The sequence below is a fragment of the Dryobates pubescens genome, chromosome 7 (genome assembly GCF_014839835.1).
Source record: "Dryobates pubescens isolate bDryPub1 chromosome 7, bDryPub1.pri, whole genome shotgun sequence".
In the NCBI taxonomy this organism is placed as follows: Eukaryota; Metazoa; Chordata; class Aves; order Piciformes; family Picidae; genus Dryobates; species Dryobates pubescens.
In genome coordinates, this window is record NC_071618.1 from 6,585,846 (window position 1) to 6,600,358 (window position 14,513).

Sequence of the window (14,513 nt, forward strand, 5' to 3'; positions counted from 1 at the left end):
CTTTAGGATTATTTGCTCTTGCTTTAGCAAGAACGATTGTGGAAAACAGAATCATTAGAAGAAATTAGCAATGAAGCTTCTACTTAGTAGCAATCACTCCTTTTGTTAGTAATTTTTAATCTAAACAAAACTCAACTTTTGGCAGATTTGTGTTTTTCATGTTGCTGTAAAAGTTTTTGATGTCACTTACTGTCATGGAAGTCCTTCATTCAGAGGACATAATTTCTTCTCCATTGCTGGTGGGTTATTTTTCACATGGTTATAGCTTTTTGAGCTACGTTTTAAAAAAATAGGATGTACATAGATTAAAAAATGTCTTTTTGTATTGTATTTCTTTTGGTCACCTGGCTTTCCGTTTTGTATGTGAATAATATAGATGAGGGGATGTAAAAATAGATCCTTTTTTTTTTCCCCCCCACAGGGACTTTTTGCTTACACTGATGTTTTTTAAAAACATTACTCTTTTGTTCTTTAGCAAAGGCTAGGCTCTTTATTATGGAGTAACTGTCTTAAATTGACCCTGAAGTATAAAAACTTTAAAAAGTGATTGGATTGTTGTTGGATTTTGGTCACATCTTGTTTGATAGTGTAAATAATTTGCTTGTATTTCCTGTCTCATACTATTCTTCTAAAAATAGCTGAAATTACTCACTGTTTGCCCAGTGCAGCTCCATGATGGAACAGCCTGTTTAAAGTTGCTTCCTCTCAGCTCCTCTGCCCCTCCTGCAGCCTGAATCCTCTCCCTCGTCCTCCTGCAACAGATGTTCAGTGACTTAAACTTTACTGAGAGTTCTTTTATAACTTTAGGGAGCTGATTTTTATTTTAAAAAGCCAAACAAAAAATCCCAAACAAACACACCCCCCCCAAAGAAAAAACCCCAGCAACCTCCACAACAACACAATGAAAAACCCAGACAACCCCAGCACCCTCAAGTGCCGCCTCAAACAACAACAAAAGCACTACGAAAAGCTGCACCAGGCCAGCAACCTAAACAGAAGCCATAATTCAGAGGCACAGAACAGCCAGTAGCCAATCTGGTTGTTACTGAAACTGGTAGGGAAAACCTCAAGAGTCTTTATCAAATGCAGCTGGGAAGTTGAATAAGATGTGTCTTGATGCAAAGTTTCATCAAAATGCAAGTTGGATTGAAAAATAGTATGTGGGGAGCTGAATTTAACACTGTGTCAACACAGACAATTTGGATAATTCATCAGTTTTTCTGCAGAAATACAGGAAAGTCACATCAAAGAAACTTGGAATGCTAAACCCCAGAGTGCCACAGGAAAACTGAATTTGAATGAAAACTCCCTGAGAACACATTTGGTTGTGGTTTCTCCCCTCCCCCCCCCAGCAGTATCCTACTTTAAAATGTTCTCTTCAAAGTGTGCTTTTACAGAAAGTAGCTTCAGTCTTGTTAAAAAGCAGCTGGGCTGTACATTTTATTTTGTGGGATTAAGTTACCATCCTAAGGGAATCTTTAGAGAAACCTGATTCCAGCTGTCAGACCACAATATTGGCAAGTAACATACAACCAGTTACATTAATGAGTTGAAGAGAATTGTTTCTCTTCTTGTACAAGCTAAAAATCTTCATTTTGTAAGCAGCTCTCATGGAATTTACCACACAGACCTCTTCCCCCGCAGCCCTGGGTTTTGATTAATAGCCTTTGTGCTGTGATCACTTTAAGTACTTCAGATCATTACAAGATCTTTTGAGCCTTCTTGGTGTTGGTTGCATATTACAGGAAAAGTAAGACTGTCAGTCTGCATCTTCTCATTTTTCTCCAATGAAATGAATCCTCAGCTACTTCTGTTATGCACAGAACAGTAAAGGCAAGGTATTTTGATGGCTTATTGGACCTTCAGGGCTGCAGGAGAGCTGGGATGTCTGACTGCATGTGTATAAAAAAGAGGGAATTTGGCCACTAGCCATTCTGAGTGATTGGTCTGAGTTTGTCCCTCATGGTGTCTCTAGCTAGTTAGACTTGGCTATCATTACAGCTCATAGAAAGGCTTGTCATTTGCAGTCTCAGAACAGGTTTTGGATTAGAAAAAGGTCTATAGGAAGGTTCCTTACTGTTTAAAATAAATTTACTCTTGTTAGGGGAAAGGCAGTATAATAGTCTGACACCATGTGCACTGATGATGGGGATTCCACAGAAGGGATTTTTAACAAATGCTAAATGTTCCTGTTAGGAGGCTGTGAAGACAGTAAAACACCACTGGAAGTGCTAGGTCTAGGTAGGGATAAGTAGTTTTTGACACAGAATGTCAGCTGGTAGTGGTCTTCAGTTTAGTTCCAAAGAACTTGGGGTAGTTGCTTCTTATTCCCCCATAGCTAAGAGGGTATCCACTATCATAATGCTCTTGTCTAAAAAGTTTATAATTAGTGTGTTTTGTTTCCTTGGTGAGGGAAAGGTTACTTGCTTAAGCTGTGCTAGCTGTCATATTCAGTTGTCTGGGGTTATAGCTGGGGCCCAGGTTGTCAGTATTGTTTTGTTGAGGAGGTGCTTTCCCTGAGTCTTCTAATGTGATAACCATTTCACGTGGAAAGAGGCTGGCAGGCAAGGGCTTAGATTAAGAATGGGTCATCTAAAAATCTCATTTTCCAGATCACAGAAATCTGTTCACAGATGGCTATTTTTGACCTGGTTTAGAAATCTAATGCGATGTATCTCTTCATGAGAGCAAAGTGTGTGTGTGCACACATAAATACCTATGGCTAAAGCATAGAGAAATTGTTGGGCAAGTAGTGTTTCTAGCCACATCTGTTTCAAAAGAAATCCCACTTATTTTTACTTTTTTGTTTTAATATATCCATTTTATCTATTAGATATTTATGAATTTCATGTTTTTCTTTTTTTCAGGCAGTGTGACCTATATACGTAGGAGGAGGGGAGGGAACGTTTTTGACACTTGGCATATATTGCTTAAAACACATTTATTGTTTTTAGGTTGCTACAAAAACACAGAAGATTTGCTTAGATAGCTCCATAGTGGCACACTGGTTCTTGGAATGCCACCTTTTAAAAAAAAAGGATACTGCTTTTTCCTATTTAGAAAGGCCAAAATGAATTGAAACTTTCTGAGGGGTACTCACAGTATAACTGCATACAGGAATAACATAAATGTAACTGTGCATTCTGACTTTAATCTTAATTTGGCATAGTTATCACACTGGCTGTTTAGTGAAATTGGTTCATGATGTGAATAGAAATTTTCTGTCTATCCCATTTTGATACTAATGTATCCCTCTTGAGGTATTACAGTCATAGCCTTCATCTTCCCTTCACCTCATCCTCAAAAAGCACACCTTTCAGAATGAGTTTTCTCAACGTGTAATGTAATTGCAACTGGTTTCTTTCAGTTTAAATTCATGCATAGGGACAAAGATTAATGTGCTTCTAGGTTTTTCTACATGTTTTAATCAACAATGACTGGTATTTCTGTTTTAATGGAAATTACTTTATGAACTTACTGACTTCTTGATGTTACATGTCTGTGCTGGGTTTTGTGCATGAAGAGCTTTTTAAGCATTAATTATGGTAGAGAGTTGGAACTGTATGTATACACATTTTCCTTGTTCCTGTTTTTCATTGATCTATGAATGTTAAAGGAGTAATGCTTTTTCAGAAGAAAAAAAAACACAACTTGAAAGGAATGCTTGAGATAAGTTGTTGTTTTTTTCAGCTTCCAGCATCTGTATTGGTCTAGAGAGCTTAAAGGAGAACAGGAGAAGCTTTTCATTCTTGACATACATCGCTGCTCTGTTTTTGTTCTTGACATGCGTGCCTATGAGCTTCTTCGGAGAATATTTTCCTGAATATAGCAGGAAAAGAAGTGGATTGTTGTTGGTCTGGATATGTTGCCCTTTTCAGACTTTAGGTATTTTGTTTCTGTACTGCAGTCTCAGCATGCGCCCTGAAGTCAAAACACTGCAGCATTAGAAGCTCAGGAGCTCTTATTTGGTTTGTTTCTTAGAAGTAGGTTTTTGTTCACTTGCTTTCTGAAGTAGTTTGGGAAATTATTCTCCATACTGTCTTGATGAAATCAAGTCTGTTGCTGATATAAGGCAGCAAGCTAAATTTGTTGACACATGACAAATGTTTTCCTTAACGCACACAAGTTAGCAGAAATCAACAGAATGTTAGGGTTTGGAAGGGACCTCCACAGATCATCGTGTCCAACTGCCCTGCTGAAGTGGGATCACCTAGAGTAGGGCACAGAGGAACATGTCCAGATCGGTTTTGAAAGTCTCCAGAGAAGGAGACTCTACAGCCTCTCTGGGCGGCTTGTTCCAGTGCTTGGTCACCTTCACAGTAGAGAAGTGTCTCCTCATGTTGAGGTGGAACTTGCTGTGTTCTACCTTAAAGCTGTATGTGCTGGTGACCTATTACTTAGAAACACAGGAGCAACAAATTTTGTTCCAAAAAGTAGAAATAATGTCTGGCTGTTGTGCATTCCCTGCTTTTCAGAAAGTTGCACCTAGGGAAATATGTCAGAAGCAAAGATGACATAATGCCAAGTATCAAAATTCAATTAAAAATGCTACTTTTCAAACAATTTTAAGATGGAATGACCTTAAGGAAATGTATGCCTGTGCATGCATTTGTGTATTCCTAGAAACACCTTTAAAGTTTTTCTTGTTCTCCCAAGCATCTAAGTAATGCTGTTCTTTGCTGTGTAGGCAAGAGAGACCGTTTTTCATGCTTCTCTTTTGTTGCCTATGTCTTAACAGGCAGAAATGTATAAAATTGGAAGGAACAAGGAAGAAGAATATGGTTTTGAGTTTGTCCTTCCTCTTTTTCCAGCTACTTGCCTTCCATGTGCCTATCTGAAGTTAAGCTATCTGTGCTGCCATGGCAGTCCATTTTTAAACTGTAGTAACTCAGTCTTTGTGGAGAGAAGATAGCAAGCCGGTGAGCTATTGAGAATTGTATAGTTTGGTTTTGAAGACTTGACCAAAATACCTAATGACAACTTTTCCATGGCAGACATCAGCTTTGCTATGTTTAAATACTTAGGGCTAAGTTGAGTGCATCACACAGCTAAATTAGGACTTGTGTATTAGAAGTACAGGAATAGAGAGAAAAGCTGTTGCAAACTCAAACTGATTATTTTGCTACTGTGACTCCAAATGAAAGCCTTGTGCTTGTGTATATTGAATTGTCAGGGTCTTAGGCATCTTAAGAAACATTCTGTTTCTTCTTAGTGGAAAACTGAAGTTTTTAAAGGTGAGTGTATTGACCATTTTCCTGCAAAGTCTCCCAAAATTCTCTAGCAATCAGGTACTTCACAAATATGAAGGGGAGGGGAAAGAAACACAGAGCTGCCTCTTTGATGAAGATACCTCTTTGATATACATAGAAGAGGCAGTGAATGATGAAATTCTTTCCCAGGTGAAATCATCTCGTCATCTCTGATTGTTGAGAATATATAAATGGTCCATGACTATATCAAGTATTCTGGGCTTTGTTTTTTTTGTTTTCATTTCAGTAGTAGCAGGTCCACAAAAATAGTGAGCAAATTGTTCAGCTACATTGTAGATCGTAAAATGGTGCCACAGAGGGTACATTTTTGTCTTGGAGGAAGCTAAAGAGCGACTGAAGCTATAACAGAGCGTACTTGTTGACATAAAATGTCTGACTAGAGAGCTGAGTCTTTAGCTATGCTAGAAAGCCTGACAGATTTTTCTTTTCTCAGCTCCTCAGTGATGGAGGAACCTGAACAGCCATTGGCTCTTTCTAGCATTGGGAAGAAGCTGTTTGGGGGTTTTGGTTGGGTTTTGTGGTGGGTTTTTTTTTTTGTTGTTGTAAGCTTCTACTTAAGTCAGTCGCATGATTAATATATTGTGTTGGTCAATTAGTCCCTTGTTCTAGTCTCAGAGATTTTTCAGGACCTTTTACCCATTTGAAGAAAGAAATTACTGTAAAACATCTTCTCCCTCTATCATCCCTCTGCCCCACTTTCTAATATTTTGGTGGTTGTGAGCTATGATTTTCTGTACAGACTGTGCAGGTAGTAATTGCTCTAGTGATGCTGAATGGTGGTGTCTTTTGCATTGCATCTAGGTTTCAGCATTGTGGGCTTTTCTACTGTTAGTCTTTTAACAAAGAGGAGAAATGGTTTTTGCAACTACAGTTCTTATGGAGCCTTCTGACATGACCAAGTATTAACTTAAGTGGATATTGTGCATGTCAGAAAACTGGAAATCAAGATCACAAAGTGGAGAGTTGGTTTTGTGTGTGTGCATTCATATTGAAGTAGAATAGTGCAGAAACAGGGAAACTCCATATTGTTTTTTGGTTTAACCTTGAGCTTGAATTTTCTTTTCCTATTCCCTTGGTAGAACCGTGAGAATATTGTGCCAGCCCCAGAGGAAGACTTCCTTATCGTTCTGCTATTGAAGCTCTTCCTGTTGACATACACACTTGCTCCCTCTGGGGAACTTTACCCGGTCATCCAGAAAAGAGGCTGTTTTCATGTGACTTTAATGTGGGAATACATAAGAGAAATTTGGATGCTTAGGATCTGTGGAGAGGAGACAGAGACTCAGTTAATGTGAGGCTACTACATTTGATTTGTAACTTGGCTGAATGTAGACTAATGAGTAAAAGTTGAAAGTTTTTCTATGGCAGAATAGACTTCAGTGCAGGCTGAGCAATCCAGTATATTTTTGCCACAGTTAAACTATTGCTAACAGTTTAGTTTAAAGCCACATTGGGCGTGCCAACAGATGTTCCAGTTGCACCTTTGAGTTACAGAAGAGGTGGCTTTGGTTTTTTTTTATACAGTGTCTCACAACTCTGAAGGAAGTTGGAAGAATGCTATCAAGTTGCATCAGCTGACTTGAGAGAGCAAACTTATTTAGGAGAACCCTTAAGTGAGACATTACTCTCTGTATCATGTCCTTTTTCACTGCCTCTTCAAATGTTCTATGATTAGCTTTAGAAAACACACCTGTATGATAGCCATATACAGGCTGTTTGTAAGAAGAGTGGATGTGTGGCATTTCTAATGGCATGTCATGAGTCTGTTAGCAAAACTGTGCAAACTGTTTGTCAGGAACAGACAAGCAGACATGGAGTTCTGCGTGTCACTTTATACTTTATTTAAAGCTAAAGATGCAGGTTGGCTTAACTTTTCCTACCCGTGGTTCTTCAGAATTTACATGCACATGCATCTGAGTGCTGTTGAACAGGTCTGCAGAAAGGAAAAAGTTTGTCTTACTGAAGGTAGGGTTTAAAGCAGCAAGATGATTCTGCTAATAATATAAAGCTATTTGGGAGCTGGAGACTGGGAAATCATGTGTCTAGTAAAATGCACTTCAGCTGAGCTGCAAACACCCAATAAAAAGTTATATTTGTTAGTGTCATTTAGAGCTCCTTTCTTTACTGGCAAACAAGCCTGTGTTCCCTTGGTCTATGCATTTTCATTTTTTATTTTTACTCCTAACGTTTATACCAGGAGAGGATGATCTAGTTCGAATGGTATGTGCTAATAACCTCTGAGTACTGCAAGTGAAGGTAAATAAGACCTCACACATTGTAAGACTTGCACTACTCATTCTTTGACAGTTCTTGGTTTTGCCTTTAGAATTAAATCAGGCATCCACATGGTGCTAAGGTACTTTAGCAAAGCTATGAGGAGCAATACACTGATTACTGTCTGAATGTTTTGATGTTACCAGTCTGAGAAGGAAATTTAATGCTCAGCTTTGGTTGTTAGTGGTTTTATTCTTGTTTTGTACTAACTTGGTTACCTTTAGTTCCTTGATCCTGTGTCTCTCTCTTTCTTCCTTCCTTCCTTCCTTTCTTTCTTTCTCTTTTAAAATATGGGATACATATGTGTTTCTTGTCACCGTGTAATTATGAAGAATATTCATGATATGCATAGTGCCTTTGTGCAAGGTCCTTAGGCAGCCTCATAAGAGCTAATTACCTCATCAAAGTGCTTTGAAGTCCATCTTGTGGAGTAAGGCTGTTGGCTGTAACTGAAGTCACTGTTTTCCATCTCCTCCTCTGTGGAGTGGTGAAGCTGGGGGTCAGTCCACATTTACTGTGTTCTGGTAATGCCTTTAGGGTGAAATCAGTAGGCTGTATTGGAAACCTTTATTTGCATGTTGTCTTATGTTCATGCTACCTTATGGTAGGGCTGACCAAAACTTAAACACATATTTGGAAGGAAGCAGTCTGTACTCAAGTACCTCCAAATAAATTGGCCAGCAACAAACTGTTGCAAACAAGTTGTTGCTGGCCACAGCTGAGTACTGAACTCGGCAACTGTCAGAACTCTGCTGCCTTGGAAATGGAATACTGCTTCTAAGTTTAATAGAGACTTCACATCACATTTGGGAAGAAAAATACAACTTTGAGCTGCCAAACAGAGAGGGACCTGGGGGTACTGATTGACAGCTGCCTAAACATGAGCCAGCAGTGTGCCCAGGTGGCCAAGAAGGCCAATGGCATCCTGGCCTGCATTAGGAATAGTGTGGCCAGCAGGAGCAGGGAAGTCATTGTGCCCCTGTACTCTGCATTGGTTAGGCCTCACCTTGAGTCCTGTGTCCAGTTCTGGGCCCCTCAGTTTAAGAAGGACATCGAGACACTTGAACCTGTCCAGAGAAGGGCAACAAGGCTGGTGAGAGGCCTTGAGCACAGCCCTATGAGGAGAGGCTGAGGGAGCTGGGGTTGTTTAGCCTGGAGAAGAGAAGGCTCAGGGGTGACCTCATTGCCCTCTACAACCACCTGAAAGGTGGTTGTAGCCAGGAAGGGGTTGGTCTCTTCTCCCAGGCAACCAGCACCAGAACAAGGGGACACAGTCTCAAGCTGTGCCAGGGGAGGTTTAGACTCGAAGCGAGGAGAAAGTTCTTCACCGAGCGAGTCGTTCGTCATTGGAATGTGCTGCCCAGGGAGGTGGTGGAGTCGCCATCCCTGGAGGTGTTCAAGAGGAATGATGGTCTAGTCATGAGGTCTGTGGAGACAGGTTGGACTCGATGATCCTCGAGGTCTCTTCCAACCTTAGTTATACTGTGATACTATAACTTAATGCTTCATGTTAGCCATGTTGCTGAGACTGCATTAGTTGTCAGATGACTAATTTGTGAATAACATTTTAAGATGTAATCCTTCTGGGCTTTTATCTTTCTTGTCTTTAGGTGAAGCCAAGAATCTTCCTACATATCCGGGGCCAAACAAGATGAGGGATTGCTACTGTACAGTAAACCTGGACCAGGAGGAGGTTTTCAGGACCAAAATAGTGGAGAAGTCATTATGGTAACAAATATGTATTCTGTTAACTCTTCTAATTTTCTGATTACTATGTTTGTTTAATTCTCCAAAAATAGTTTTTGGGAGGGATGAGGGAGGCTGAATATGATCCTTCTTCCAGTTTTAAGAACACTGGTGGTAGAACTGTTAATGTCATGATTCTTACCTGTATATATGGAAAAATGTCTCCACCAAGGTAAGACATACTAACTGTTTTCTTAACGTACAGCCATTAATCCTTTCTTTCTTTATTATTTATATATGTATATGAGAGAGCTGGCAGATGAGCTGCCAAGCCGCTCTCCATCATTTTCCTCCAGTCCTGGCTCACTGGAGAGGTCCCAGATGACTGGAAACTGGCCAATGTGGTCCCCATCCACAAGAATGGACAGATGGAGGAACCCAGAAACTCCAGGCCAGTCAGCCTGACCTCAGTGCCAGGGAAAGTGATGGAGCAGATTATCCTGGTGGCAATAACTGCACACCTGAAGGATGGCCAAGGGCTCAGGCCCAGCCAACATGGATTTAGGAAGGGCAGGTCCTGCCTCTCCAACCTGATCTCCTTCTATGATCAGGTGACCCGTCTGGTGGACGTGGGGAGGCCTGTGGATGTGGTCTACCTGGACTTCAGCAAGGCCTTTGACACCATCCCCCACAGTAAACTGCTGGCTAAGCTGTCAGCTCGTGGTTTGGACAGCAGCACTCTGTGCTGGGTTAGGAACTGGCTGGAGGGCCGAGCCCAGAGAGTGGTGGTGAATGGTGCCACATCCAGCTGGCAGCCAGTCACCAGTGGCGTCCCCCAGGGATCAGTGCTGGGCCCCATCCTCTTTAACATCTTCATTGATGATATGGATGAGGGGGTTGAGTCAGTCATCAGCAAGTTTGCAGATGACACCAAGTTGGGAGCAGATGTTGGTCAGTTAGAGGGTGGAAAGGCTCTGCAGAGGGACCTCGACCGACTGGACAGATGGGCAGAGTCTAATGGGATGGCATTTAACAAGTCCAAGTGCCGGGTGCTGCACTTTGGCCACGGCAACCCCATGCAGAGCTACAGGCTGGGGTCAGAGTGGCTGGAGAGCTGCCAAACAGAGAGGGACCTGGGGGTGCTGATTGACACCCGCCTAAACATGAGCCAGCAGTGTGCCCAGGTGGCCAAGAGGGACAATGGCATCCTGGCCTGTATTAGGAATAGTGTGGCCAGCAGGAGCAGGGAGGTCATTGTGCCCCTGTACTCTGCATTGGTTAGGCCACACCTTGAGTACTGTGTCCAGTTCTGGGCCCCTCAGTTTAAGAAGGACATTGAAAGTGAGGAGAAAGTTCTTCACTGAGCGAGTCATTCGTCATTGGAATGGGCTGCCCAGGGAGGTGGTGGAGTCGCCGTCCCTGGAGCTGTTCAAGGGGAGATTGGACGTGGCACTTGGTGCCATGGTCTAGTCGTGAGGTCTGTTGGGACAGGTTGGATTTGATGATCCTTGGGGTCTCTTCCAACCTTAGTTATACTGTGATACTGTATTTTGAACATCTCTAGGCCTTTTAGATCTCAGCTTAGGAGGAAGCACTGCACGCCATTTTGCATCTGCCTATGCTTAGAATTTTGCCCTGGAATTTTTTTTTCCTTTCCCTGTTGCGATGTTGCAACTGAAAGGAGAGATTCAAACATAAGATGCCTGTTTGATCGTCTTTGACACTTCCTGTGGGACTGTGAAAACAAATGTAGAATGAAACAGAATGAGAAGTATGAGGCACATCCACAAATATAAATCCTGGAAATCCCCAAATATAAAAAATTAAAAGGAGCAAAGCTGGGCATATGTGTACTCTGACAAGTAAGGCCTTTTTTTTCTGGAATTGGGGGCAAAGTAGTAGTGAGGAACAGTCAAGTTTATAACTCTTGAGGTGCAAAGTGAGAAAAGAGTGAGCATTTTGAAATGGCAGTTAGAGTCTTTAGTTTCTTGAGGCATTTGGATTGGCTAAACACAATTAGAGTTGTTTTTGAATGATGGTGGTGCTAACACTTTCCTGTTTGTACTGTACTATACTTAAAAAAGAAAAGGTGAAAAAAGCTAAGGCTCATCGGTATGCCTGTTTTGGTTTGGTTTGTTGTGGGGTTGTGGGTTTTCTTTTGGGGGGGTAGGTTCTCCTGTGTTTTTCACACAATAGCTGACATGAAGTGTGCCTGACCCAGCTGTTTCTCTGAAAGTGACTTTGCAACTCATTTAAAGTCATTCCTGGATCAACCAGCTGTGGCCCTTCTGGTTGCAATTCTAGAAGTGGGGTTTTTTGCTGGCTGATCATGAGTGCTTTGCAGGGAAGTGAAAGGTAGGGAGTGGGAGTATGAGAATAGTTGATGTGGTTTCCTTGAAATAATCCAAGCATTTTTCTATTGAGAAAAATAAACTCTTAGTAGCGGGGGTACGCAACAAGTGTAATTCCTTCAGTGGGAAAAAATCCATTTATCTGTAGGTACCATTATAAAGATGAAGAGGTCCACTGAGGCTGTGCATAACTGAAAGGCTTCTGGTTTCCTGTGGAGCTAAGTTCTTTTCATTAGCTTAGGTGACTTCAGAGGAGAGCAACAAAATGATGAGTATTCTGAAAACCATAACTGATGAGGAAAGGTTAAAAGATTGGAATTGTTTTAGCCTGGAGAAGAGAGGTGAGAATAGATACAACTGTGTAAATATAAAAAAAAACCCCAAACCAACCAACCAAAACCCAACAGAAAAGCCACAAACAAGAAAAAAAAACCCAAACCAACAAAACCCCACAGCAAAAAAAGCAACCCACAAACAATCCTTTCAAAAGCTGAGAGGGAGGGAATTGTTCTGTATGTCCAGTACAGGTATTGGAAGTAATAATGGACTTAACCTAAATTTCCTTCCCCATTGCAGTTTAAGGTTTATTGTGAAGAAAAATCTTACTTTTTTTAAAAGATTCTGAAGCACTAGATTAGATTGCTTGTTTTTTTTGTGTGGTGTGTTGGGTGTTTTTTGTTGTTGTTGTTTTGTTTGTTTGTTTCAGTTATTGTCTTCATTTGTGGTTTGTGTTTTGTTTTGTTTTTCATGTTTATTGCTTAAGGGCTTTTAATAGGTTCTGTATAGAATAGAATAGAATAAACCAGGTTGGAAGAGACCCTCAAGATCATCCTGTCCAACCTATCATCCAACACCACCCAACCAACTAAACCATGCAACCAAGCACCCTATCAAGTCTCCTCCTGAACACCTCCAGTGATGGTGACTCCACCACCTCCCCAGGCAGCCCATTCCAATGGGCAATCACTCTCTCTGTGTAAAACTTCCTCCTAACCTCCAGTCTAAACCTCCCCTGGTGCAGCCTGAGGCTGTGTCCTCTTGTTCTGGTACTGGTTGCCTGGGAGAAGAGACCAACCTCTGCCTGTCTACAACCTCCCTTCAGGTAGTTGTAGAAAGCAATAAGGTCACCCCTGAGCCTGCTTTTCTCCAGGCTAAGCAGCCCCAGCTCCCTCAGTCTCTCCTCATAAGGCTTGTCTTACAAACCCCTCACCAACCTTGTTGCCCTTCTCTGGACACACTCCAGCAAGTCAACATCCTTCCTAAACTGAGGGGCCCAGAACTGGACACAGGACTCGAGGTGTGGCCTAACCAGTGCAGTGTACAGGGGCAGAATGACCTCCCTGCTCCTGCTGGCCACACTGTTTCTGATGCAGGCCAGGATGCCATTGGCCCTGCTGGCTGTCTGGGCACACTGCAGGCTCATGTTCAGCCTACCATCAACCAGCACCCCCAGGTCCATCTCTGCCTGGCTGCTCTCCAGCCACTCTGACCCCAGCCTGTAGCTCTGCATGGGGTTGTTGTGGCCAATGTGCAGAACCCGGCACTTGGATGTGTTAAACCTCATGCCGTTGGATTCTGCCCATCTGCCCAGCCTGTTGAGGTCGCTCTGCAAAGTCCTAACCAATATATGAGGATCTTCCTGCCTTGGAACAGTGGTGGACCAGATAATCACTTAGGATCTCTTTTACAGTCCTATTTTCTTGGATCTAAGGGTTGACTAAATGTGATCTCCTCAGTCTTTGTTTCTTCTCGCAGAGAATTCCTGTCTGCAGTGGTAGTCTGCCACCTTCTGTGAGCCTCTATCTGCAAGTATTATTTTTGAAAACACTTGCTTCTTTGCAGTCCCTGAATATCCACTTATATAGATACTGTTATCAACATGATTTACATTTATTCACACAGTGTTCTTCTGACCTTATTTTTCCCCGTTGCATAAAAGAAAAGCAGAAAAAAAAGCACCAAACATTAGAATAGTAAAACTGGGGTGTCGTCCCAGTCTGTGAATGTAGTTGCTCTTTAGTGAGGCACACTCAGACAGCTGCTTAATCTTCTGTGACTGTGTTTACATCTATTAAAACAAGTGCACAGGCTTCCAGAGGAAGACGTTTTTCGACTTATTTCAGACCTATTATGCTTTTGTAAGACTCTGAGATGAGCACGTAGCTGAGGAGCTAGCCATACTGTTGCATTCTTTTATGCTTGTTTGTAAATTGATTTAACCCCCTGAGTAACTGAATTATTGGGCAGGCGAGACTTATGTGCCCTAAGGCCCATGTAATTTTTGTGCAGCAGAGAAACACCTGCTTTCATGTGTGATGCTTCTGTAATGGAGTATGTGTTTGGTCCCTTTTCCTGAGGTATCATTGCTGGGATACATGATGTTGGGTGAGAGCGTGGATGTGAAGCTGGGCCAATGCATGACTAAAATGCTTGAATCCTGCCTGACAATCTGCTTGGCTGGCACTGGAGTGAGTGACACAGCCTAAAGCAAGCTTTAAGAACTGCCTGTATTGACACTCGTACTGGTAACTCTTCTATCTTCCAGTAAGCTCAGAAAACAATTTTCATGTCATCTGTGAAAAAGATGGTTTGTGTGAATGTCTGGATTGAAAGATTTTTCAAGTGCAGCCTTAGCACTTCTGACTCCAGAACAATGTCTTCTCACTCAGATTTGACTGGAGAAGCCTATTTTTAATAGAATATCTGCATAAAATAACTCTTTATCTGCATGAAAAGGCTTATAATTGAAGTCATACTGAAACACTGTCTTGTGTACTTGGGAATTGAATAAGTGCCTGCTTGATTTTTATTTTCATTTTTTTACTCAATTGAGCTTCATTAAGCTTCTACTAAGCACTGCAGAAGTCTATATATTGCCTTGCCAGTCCTTCTCCTGATGTAAAGCTTAAATAGAAGTGGCAAGTGAGAGAAA

At 41.7% G+C, this 14,513-nt stretch overlaps 1 protein-coding gene across 4 annotated transcripts in view; it reads left to right on the top strand.

The window, feature by feature from the left end:
• The window catches only part of RASA3 (RAS p21 protein activator 3), a 148,823-nt gene that overhangs the window by 27,967 nt on the left and 106,343 nt on the right, over window positions 1–14,513 (top strand). For all 4 annotated transcript variants that reach the window (XM_054162875.1, XM_054162877.1, XM_054162876.1 and 1 more), the window contains exon 2: window positions 9,155–9,272. In XM_054162875.1, coding sequence (XP_054018850.1) covers window positions 9,155–9,272 — 118 coding nt within the window. The remainder of the gene's footprint in view (window positions 1–9,154; window positions 9,273–14,513) is intronic.